The following is an 11,116-nucleotide window of genomic DNA, read 5'->3' as shown; positions in this document are numbered from 1 at the left end:
TAAGTTTAAGTTACGTTTTCTTAGTTAGTAGTATTACTATATAATAATATATATATATATATATATGTGTGTGTGTGTGTGTGTGTGTGTGTGTGTGTGTGTGTGTGTATGAATGTATGTATGTTATGTATATCTTTTAGTGAGATATATATAAATATATATATATACCTGTATGTATGCATGTATGCATGTATGTAGTGTATGCATGCAAGTATGAATGCATATAGTCATATATACAACTGGAATTTCGGTGACGTCATCACACACTGTAGACTTTTAGCTAGCCATACCTGTATATATGCCATGTACCCACTGCCATCAGTCAATCATTGCTATTCAGGCTATGAGCGAGTCTCGAATCGAGGATAGTGAAATGCTTTTCACTCAATATGGTTTGATACCAAGTTTTTCCTTTCATGCTCATCTGCTCATCTCTTGTTTTATTTTCATTTACGACATATTGCTGTGCAATATCCGTGCTGTTGAAATTATTCACTAAATACCCCTGTCGTCACGACATCGCTTCTCTACTTGCGAACGGTTTTTGTGCTTCCAGTACGATATGCAGAGCAATGCAACAATGGTATGTCGGCTACCAAATCATTTTTTATGCGTTGCTGCCGCAGTTCGCTTCAATTATATCTTAACAAGAGGCCATACTTGATCATTGCATCAGATACAACCTCAAAGGTTCTTTTAAACTTGTGGCAATGGCGAGCATATCCTGATATCTGTAGTTGTAGTTGCAGCGGATCTACAGTTTTAATCTGATCTTCAAATCGTTCTGGTCAAAATAATTTCAGTATTTCGAAACACTGGTATGCGTTCGCACACGAGGGCCCCATGGGCCAGTCGTTTATTCTTGCTTTACTGCGTCAAAGCGAGCCCTCGTCTCTGTACTGAGTCTTGCACATACGCGTTTCTCGCCTGTTCATATCGAGGAATAGTCTCGTTAGTAGCATTCATTTCGACCTTAGCATTTTATCTCATCCTTGCACCATCCCGATTGTTATTATTTTTACAACAATTATTGTCTCGATATGACCTTCACTAATTCTACACCTGAAAAATGTTTCGGAAAAATGTATCTGGTCAGTTATGTTTTCTAGTACAATATATAAAATTATAAAATGCACGGCCTGTGTGACTTCGAAAATAACTTATGCTTGCTTTCTGGCGTTCCTTAACACAGATGACTAGTACATCGGCATCGCCAGAGAAACGATCCGGCAGGAACAAAATGGGAAGTATCGATAGAAACAATGACCAGTACAATAACTATGACCAATATTACGACGGTCAATACGACCAGTTTGGGAACCCTATGAACGGCGGCGGTTACGATCAATATGGGAACCCTCTTAACGGTGGCCACGATCAGTTTAGTCTCATGGGAGCTCTTTGTGGTCAATACCCTTACAGTGGTACCTTTGACAACTCAAGCTTGGCTGCGGGCGGATATGCGCAACCGTCAATTCTTAGTGATGCTTCTGGCGCATCCATGTACCCCAATTCTCCAAACATACCACCGCCAGATGAGAATGGAAAGATTGTTATCACTGATGCAGACATTATAGTGTTGTAGTTAATTATACTAGCGTTGCTCTGAGCTAGTACACTCATAGGCACATTTTAATATTAATTTTATATACTTCGTTAACTTCTAAAATATAGCAAACCAGATCAAAAACATGCCGAATCCAAATACCTGGCTGGTGTATTGCAATTGAATTGAACCCACTCGAATAACAATAACGTCGCTCGGCCTTTCAATTCATATTTGTACTTATGTTACTTTATAAAGTGTATACGAACCGTGCAATGTCTTCTGACTAAAATGAAATTGAAGTTCGTATCATACATTTCTTTTAAGGCAGACAATCATCAGAGACGAGATGAAAAATAAAGTATACTTTTAGCGAGTCCGCGTGCAGAATTTTTTACAAAATATCTTATTGTTTGGAATATGATGGGCACTGATTTTTAAGAAGCGCCCAACAATGATACAGCCCCACACATCATTCGCCATACCTTGTAGAGCTTCAGACTGATAAGAAATTATGGCACGCAGTCGAGGGAAGTTTAAATTTATCTCAAGTTCTCAATGCCGTGATGCTGTAGTGGTCTACTTAGATCATAGGTATCAGAGGTTCGTTGGTGTAGTCCCAAAATCACGTACGGTCACTGTTGGAAGCAGTTGCTATCAAGTTGTTTCTCAACTGATGATGTGTTATATGTAGGAAAAGTGATACAAAAGACACTGTCTCAAACGGCAGCACTCAGTATGTCATTGTTTAATGCAGTAACGAGTACCTTTTGCGGCATCATGTCAACTTCTCTCTTTGTTCACCGTTGTGTGATTTATATGGTTTGATAATAGAATAGCGAGCTCGTTTACTGGGTGTCGCAATTTATGCTCCAGATTCCTGCGGTACGGCGGATATAGTGGTCTAAACTCTCTCTTCTACATGCATTTACTTGAGCAACCATATATACGATGTTCTATATTCAAGAATACAAGTGTCTTAAGAATACAAAAGAATTACTAGTGTCGTGTGTGCGCAAGTATTGAATTTTAGTGAATAAATTGTCTATTAAAAAATCACTGGAGGAGCTTATGTAATCTCTGCACTACCTATGGACAATGTTTATTGTCCATCTGAAAAAGAATAAAAGTCGCTCCTTGGATAGATCCATGCACATGTCGATTACTATAAAAATGGTATACTACCGACCTAATGCAATTCATACAAGTCCCTTGCAGAATATGGATGAGGATCGTAAAAGTAACACACGGCATGAGTTGTTCACATTGGCGGATAACAGGTTATATATATAATGGTGAAAATCATGGTGCATATATCAGTGCTTGTACAAACGAAGAATCATAGAGAAGCTTGCTAAAATTGAGAGCACCCAGTTCAGTACATGCCACGCAAGATTTGAAGAAGTATGAATTATGCCACGCAAGATTTAAAGAAATATAAATTATGCCATGCAAAATATGAAATATGAATCTTGGTATGGTCAAAGTATAAACGCGCAAATGTCAAACGTGGATACTTTGCCGAGAGATCAATTTTCAATAACAACGGAAATTGCTGTATGTTCCACATGCTATCATGTGAACGACATTGATTACTATTGGAATATTCGGCGCTGGTGATAAGAACACATCTCAGACAAAAATTCTTTCATCGCTTTTTTCCCTCTCATATCAACGACAATAATCGAATCAACGAGAGTATGGATGCTATTTGAATGAAACTATGACGGTTATTGTTTTATCCCTACGACAATGAATTCCTAGTGTTCGTTTTAGGGACCAATAAATAAACTGACAATCAAGATGTGCTCGAAGTGTTTATTTTCGATACGCTCGCCAAGTGCGGGAAATATCGATCATAGAATAGCTTCATGTATGGATCACGATATAAATAGAAACTTACTCGCCATAAGGGCGAATGCACTAGCATCACTAATGGCGGGAGAATCGTGTATCGACACGGTCGACTATGTAGAGTTTGTGTTGGGCCTTGTCTGGCCACGACCAACCACTTGTGGAAATTACGCTAAGAGCGATACGCTGTGTGAATGTAATGCTAGATATCAGACTTTTCAGACGCACTGCTGGGCAACTACTTGTTAGATTAAAACAAGAAATAGCACAGCATAATTTAAAAGCTATAAGAGTCTAGCTATTGAATGTTGCGTGCAGTGGGAATAGATCGTTTAAGTGATAATAACACTTATCAAAGTGTGCACGCCAACGAATAGTATTTTTGTCGATGAGCGAACACCAGATAGGGATATAAGAGTTTCGGCGAATATTATATGAAAGCTTAATTCATAATTTTTTGGTAACATGGTCACGTTCGTTTTTCTAGGAGTAGTTTTCGTTCTTAGCACACAAATATAATACGATAGCCTAGTATACATCTGTTTTGCTACGGCCATACGCGAAGGAAAACTATTCGAGGGTTTATCATTGTATACATATTTGGAGATACCGACAAATACTATTGTTAGATCTTCAATTTATCTGCATGGATGAAGATCGTTGAGGTGTACATGATTGATTTTTTGCCTATCATCTCTATACAAATTGTATTTATTTGGACAAATATACCCAGATGGAGAAAAGAACCTTTCTGATAGTTTGTTTTTTTAATGCAATCATGTTTGCTTATTTGCTATTTGATCAGCCTACATGCTCAATGGTAGCCAAGTTGACGGCCGAATATTATTTATCTTTCAATGTAGGTCTACTCGTTATGCTACTTTATTCTACTTAACTTGTGAGTACATTTCTAAGCTTCGTACGAGGGGCGCATTGCAAATACGGCGACCTATGATAAAAGCAGACAGATACTAGTGAACGCACAGCTGTCTGCAGAGTTTGTCCTTTATGTGCGTTGTTTAAGTCACCTTTTTAGATGCACTGAGAACACAAATAGAACTTATGTGATTTAAAATTGAAATTATATGAATCGATATGATATCGGTATGGTCGATGTACTAAATTAGGCTGCTGCTATTATATGCGACACGTGTTGTGGCAGCTTCGGCTGTCACCGACACCGCCAATTGAGCGCTTTATAACCATCCAGGAAATCGAGTCATGACTCAGTACAGAGAAGCATTAGATAATATACTGAAAACAGCACGAGCATCGGACGAGTCGGTAATAAGTATTATAAAATCTCATGACATATAGTTATCCTGTCAATATTGTCACCCTGTTGTTCAACTAAATGCAATCTCTTGAATTCAACTTACATAGTAGGTAGAATTCCGCAAGATTGTTGAAACCATTTGTGACTCTCGTATCGAATCAAATTTGAATACTTGAATAATTTCCTTCCTATTGAGACACTCTTCTCTAAAGTATACATACTATAGTGTCTTCTGATTCTCAGAACAACGTAGTTTTGTTCAGCTCTATATTTTTGCTATATTTTGTGCGTATTCCGTATCATCTAAGAATTTAGATACGCAAACATATTTCAACTATTAAAGTCAGGAACGCGCTATTTTCTACACGCAAAATCCAAAGTAAATGCCATGGAATTTGAGTAGAGCAACTTTGCTTCAACTTTCCTTTCAATGGCTCCATTGTGTACACGAGATTTATAAAGCGAAGAAGATTAACTGCTGCCTAGTATGGTAGGTTTAAAATTTATCATTAAAAAAAGTCACCGTGCAATCATGTTGTCGATATCGAGCCTTTAAGATGTCGAATAGTGCTGTAGATATATGTCCACAAATTTAACGCTGACTGTGAGTGTTAAGTGTTAGGCAACGTGATTATAGGGTGTTAGGCAACATGATTATAGGGTGTTAGACAACGTTATTATAGGGTGTTAGGCAACGTGATCATAGGGTGTTAGGCATTGTGATTATAGGGTGTTAGGCAACGTGATTATAGGGTGTTAGGCAACGTGATTATAGGGTGTTAGGCAACGTGATTCTAGGGTGTTAGGCAACGTGATTATAGGGTGTAAGGCAACGTGATCATATGGTGTAAGGCAACGTGATTATAGGGTGTTAGGCAACGTGGTTATAGGGTGTCAGCTTTGATGTTGCTTGCGACTACTAGTGTACCTAAATCAGGACTGCTAGCTCGTCGGCGAAAGGAATGATACACATCATATAAATAGTAATTGTTTACTATGCTTCATGATTAGCTCATTTGATGCTTGGCTGTATTGATCATAGCCATTGTATTGTTGAAACTTGCTCCATATAGTATTTGTGTAAAGGAAACTTGAGAAGCCGTGGTTGAGATTCGAAATATATATGATGCCTATTTCTGATATACATCTCAACTATGAGTCTAAGACGTCTTCATAGATCTGTCGCTTCAGAAAATACGATGTCAAGTGATAGTTGGAGATATCACAAGTCCATGCGTAGGCATCATTTAATACATATTCAGTGCTAAAAGACATTTAGTTATATTCTGGCCTCCAAGGCTTCTCCGTGGCAGACATGCGACATAGAAAGGTTATGTTTAGTCGTGCCACACCACAGAATACAGCAGGACTAGTAGATCAGCCTGCGTCAGAAGGAAGCAAGACACCGTACTAAAAAGCACGCCAAAAAAATCATTCCGAATGTAATAAAATGATCGAGGAGAGTTTGGGTATAGCTATTCTGATGTGGAAAATTCACATCACGATGCATACTTCCCTGGCGACGGTTGTGGTCAGAATACAAGTACTTAAGTTTTGGTTATTTATTTTAGTTATTATAGTTTTTACAGTTTATCAGAATAATCTGATAAACTTGGTTTTTGCTGACTATTACAGCACATGACTTATGACTCACTTTTAGAGTCTCTAATATTACAATTACTAATAAATGAACAACGTCTCCCTCTCTGCGGAGAGATACAGTTATCCAGCGTTTACATGCTACATTTTTAACTTACTTTAGGAAGTTGTTGGTTTATTAGTAATTATAAGGAAAACTACAGAATAAGAATTAGCCGGTAGCTAGAATATATATATAAATTGTTATAAGGACAAGTTAAAAATAGTAAGAACAAAGAATGTCGCATTGAATTGATGAGATCTTCCGAAATTTTCCGGACGAAGAAGGAGATAGTGGGTTCTCGAGTAGTGAGGCTAGTGATACGATGCCGCCATTAATGTCGACCAGCAGCAGTGAGGCAAAAGAAGACTGGGGACAGGAGAACCAAGGGAATGACCGTGGAGAACAACCTACGATTGAAGAAGTCGACGGAAGGAGATTTAGAATCAACAGACGTGAAATGGCTCAACATCTTGAAAGATTTAGGCTAACTGGTCGCCGTACTAACAAGGTGTGGACGACAAGAACGAAGTTAGAATCTAGTGAGTCGTGTGAAACCGAGAAGGAACTATCAAAAGCAAGCACTACATCAACCCATGAGCAACAAGGAAGGTCCCAGGACGATCAGACAACGAAATCAGGGAATCAACCAGGAACCACAGATAAGTAGTCACGTGTTGTGAGAGCAGGTAGGAAGTTGTGATTGCGTGAGACAGGTACAAATAGCGTGTGCAAGTGGTAATTAGGAACTACAGTAGACGAAATGGAGGGTACACATGGTTAGTGCCGACTCCCTTAGTACTACGATACGAAGCAGTAACGATAGATTAAATTATTTTACAAACATTACAAGATAATTAGACATTAAGTCATATGGAGCAACAAGGAAGGTCCCAGGACGATCAGACAACGAGATCAGGGAATCAACCAGGAACCACAGATAAGTAGTCACGTGTGAGAGCAGGTAGGAAGTTGTGATTGCGTGAGACAGGTACAAATAGTGTGTGCAAGTGGTAATTTCGAGATACAGTTATCCTCGACTACTTACTAGATTTTTAACTGACTTAGATGTTGTACATTAATTGAACTATTCCTGAATAGGGGACGAAGTTAGTAGGGACTATAGGATCCCGTGTAAAAGTATAAATTTTTGTACACAACACAAAGAAGAGAGAGATGTCTCAGACATCAGAAACGGAAATGACGGTCGTCAACATAGAACAACCGTTAGTAGATGACACGGGTAGTGGCTTTATTAGTAGTGATACTAATGATAGCATGCCAGCACTTCTACCAAGCAGCAGTAGTGCGTCTGAGGCGGAGACGAATAGAGAAACCTCAGAAATCCAGAGACAAGCCAGACGCATGGGACGACACAATCGTAGACTCCGGACGCACACTCGTCAACAAGTAAACCGCATGAATGAGAGAATATAGCGGATAGAGATTAGCGACGGAGTTATAAACAGACAAAGGGTACTATGTATCGACACCGAAGATGTTACGGTAGCCAACCGAACCGGAGGAAGTGATATGTTAGAACAAAACCAAAGAGTATTCCGAACCACACCACATCAAGAAATATCCACACCGTTATGGGCACCAACACCTTCGCCAGAGCCGAGCCACACCAGGAAGGTTGAAGAGGACAAGGAAGAAGGATGGCAGATTACAGAAGACGCAGTGGAACACAGATAAGGGATCACGAAGGTAGGTGTATAAGTTGGAAGCTCACCAAGACAACAAGGAATGTGGACGTACACGTCAATCAAGTACGTAAGAAAACGTCAAATCGAGATATATATATGTAAGATACGCCATGTATAGCACTCAAGTAACCTGGTAAAATAAGAAATAGTGGCCAGACATAATCGGAATGGCAGTATGATATGGGTAAGCATTCACTGTAACAGATATTCATACAAAGACAGTAACACGGAGAGATATGCATTGCAGTAAGTGTTAAACAACCAGGAAGTAAGTCGCACACACAGTAAGCAAATACGCCAATATAGAGTACAATAGTGTGAAATAAGTTAGTACCAGAAGTGATGAACATGCAAGCAAGTGACATCAATGTGTACGTGAACACGAAGCAATGGCAATGTGTGTGTGCGTTCAATGTGGGTGTGTGCCGTCCAAGCGAGTTAGAAGAGACAAGTGCTTGCGTACGGGTGATATTGGCGGACAAACTGATTAGCTACGAGAGGTTAGAAGCGACAATCGTTGGGGGATTAGATGAGCTTTGAAAGGAGTAAAGAACATGTGCTTAGATGCGATGGAAGACGAATGTTGGGAGCAAGGAGTTACCGAGAGAGCAGTGGCACATGAGCCAAGAGCAGGGGTTAGTTGGAAGAGTAAAAGTGCAACCACAATGAGACCCGGGATTAGCTTAAGACACGATTGCCTATGCAGGGACAACGCTGATGCGTCAAGACTACGAAATAGAGCAAGACGTAGACGATGTATGTACCGTCAACGGGGCTTCAGGTTATTCGAAAAAGCGATGACATGACAAGCAGTGGACTACTTAAGGCGGATGAGAGGCAAAGATAACGGGACATTGCTATCAATAGACAAACAGAAGTTTACTTCAACCATGGCTAACTTTAGACAGAGTCGTCGGCAGCAACAGCTATCCCCAGAACAACGTGAACGGGATGACATCCATCAACGAGGTTTCCGACGACGTACTCAGGATCGAGTAGATACGGATGGAGAAGTGTCGGAGGACTTAGAGTCGGAACGTCGAACCAACCAAACAATACTCCAGCGGACACTAACAGCACAACAACAACACGACGGGCGAATAACCACTCCGAGTGACGTACTCCCTAACTAATGAGAGCACCACATTCGACGTCGCAGGCTCACTACCAGGAGGGGACAACTCCTCGAGAGGCATCACGACAAGTAAGCACCCTCGTTCTCATACCAAAGAGAGACGACAGAGCCGAGGTAGAGACGATGACACACCAGAGCAAATGACGAGCCTACTTCGGCGACAGCAATCGCTATTAGAGAATTATGAACGGCGTTTGCGTCGACTGCGACGAGGGAACACACCTTCATCACCGGACAACATCGAGTTCCGCATTAGAGGAGCCGGCGATGCCCGTCATGGGTTAGGGTACACATCGTCGGATCAGGACGAAGGCGATACACAACAGGACACGATATCTTGTCAAAAAATTGCAAAGGAACAACGTAGAGCTACACAGAACCCTCACGGGAGGGAGACACTGGATAATCGACGTGACAACATGGACACGTCCTTACAAGCACAACGTCAGAGCCAACAATTCGTACGAGAAGCTATGAATGACAGTCTACCGTCACGCAGGCTGCTTGAACGCACACCGTCGAGTCAAGCCACGTCATCGGAGAAGCGTCGACGCTTGGCTCAGCAGGCCTACACCAGACAGCATAGCGGCGGGCCGCCAAGCCTTGCACGCGCGTATGCTCAAATTGTCGGAGGAATTATGTAGTGCAGTGGAAGCCAACAACTTGCCACGAGCGGAGGCACTAAGAGGTGTACTCGGGACATTAGGAGCAACCCATGACTCACGACCGGTGAAAAAACAGGAACCACGGGAACCACGTAGTTAGCCGGAGTGGGCCTCGAACCGGTATAACCTCAGCAACATTATGGAGCGCGACACTAAAGGGGCATTGCGAGAAGCCCTTGAGAATGCGCAGATTTCGGTTCTCGACGAAGCATGGAGTCTTCGCTGGTTTTATAAGGTGTTAAGTCACTTTAGAGCCGAACAATCTACACTTGATTATATAAAATCTAATCACCAACGTTTAGTTGCATGGACACCAGAACTCCAAATAACACAAATCTGTTCACACGAGACTTTCGCAAATTAGCAACGGGACACCAGAAACTTAGTAATGTTCCAGTGATGGAACAGATGACATACCTTGGAAAATCATTGTCGGGCATACGAGCGTTGTCAGACCGATGCAGATTTTAAGCAAAATTTGCTCAACCACTGCATAGTTCAATTGTAGGAGAACACCTTAGGATCCCGGAGTTACATCCAAAATGGCAACTCATGGAGACTCATGAATTACTACAGCTGCTCAGTCCGGAAATCCAGGAGGCCCAGATTCGTTCGACTCAACGTTTAGTCAATCGTCGAGGTCACAATGGGGACTCAACCCGGGGGGAGACGACGAATAGTAGACCTAGCTCGCACATAGTCCAGCGTCAGCAGCATCAATGGCAACAACTAACCCAACGACGTGCAACGGTTGCCGCGCACAAGCACCTCCAGGGTTACGATATATACCGCGTTGCCAGCATTACCGAGCGACCCAACATGGAGGGCAGGACGTGAGGACACGGACGTCAGACACTAGTCAGCAGCAGAGAGAGGTGACTATGGGACAGCGATCTACGCCACCACAGGGGTTCGTGCACCAACCATCACAATACCCAAGCCGACAGTCGACCTCAACTACGACGACACCGCAGGTTAATGTGCTCACACAGGAGGAGGGTCCGGGATACGATAGCCAGTCGGCCACAGAGTTACATATACACTCCATCCTAACCAATGACTTTGAGCAGGCCGTATATACACAAACGGACACATCGCAGCCCCAATGGACCCCGATAACAGAGCAACATTGAGACCTCAGGGTGTCCGATGATGATGTAGCATTTACGTTCACGCATCCATTGAAGACAGTGATGGCAATAAAAGACCCACTGCTGTCCTCCGACAACCGTGTCTATATACAATTGCAGGTGAATGGCCGTACATTCCGAGCGTTGATAGATAAAGGTGCG

At 41.8% G+C, this 11,116-nt stretch overlaps 2 protein-coding genes across 2 annotated transcripts; both read left to right on the top strand.

Annotated features, from left to right (window-relative positions):
- The first annotated feature begins 543 nt into the window (after positions 1 to 543).
- On the top strand, positions 544 to 1,868 carry SARC_04061 (hypothetical protein). Its single transcript, XM_014302129.1, has 2 exons — positions 544 to 583; positions 1,193 to 1,868. Exons 1-2 carry the CDS (start codon positions 563 to 565, stop codon positions 1,583 to 1,585), a joined length of 414 nt encoding a protein of 137 aa, XP_014157604.1. The 5' UTR covers positions 544 to 562; the 3' UTR covers positions 1,586 to 1,868.
- A 4,772-nt stretch (positions 1,869 to 6,640) lies between these two features.
- On the top strand, positions 6,641 to 6,985 carry SARC_04060 (hypothetical protein; the record flags this gene model as incomplete). Its single annotated transcript, XM_014302128.1, has 1 exon — positions 6,641 to 6,985. One exon carries the CDS (start codon positions 6,641 to 6,643, stop codon positions 6,983 to 6,985), a length of 345 nt encoding a protein of 114 aa, XP_014157603.1.
- Between the last annotated feature and the right edge of the window lie 4,131 nt (positions 6,986 to 11,116).

The sequence above is a fragment of the Sphaeroforma arctica genome (assembly GCF_001186125.1).
Source record: "Sphaeroforma arctica JP610 unplaced genomic scaffold supercont1.219, whole genome shotgun sequence".
NCBI classification, from domain to species: domain Eukaryota; class Ichthyosporea; order Ichthyophonida; genus Sphaeroforma; species Sphaeroforma arctica.
This window is presented reverse-complemented; position numbering and strand designations above follow the sequence as displayed.

Coding starts and splice junctions, on each gene's coding strand:
- SARC_04061 (XM_014302129.1), top strand. CDS start 563: ATGCAGAGCAATGCAACAATG. Junction 584..1,192: donor TGCAGAGCAATGCAACAATG/GTATGTCGGCTA, acceptor TCCTTAACACAG/ATGACTAGTACATCGGCATC.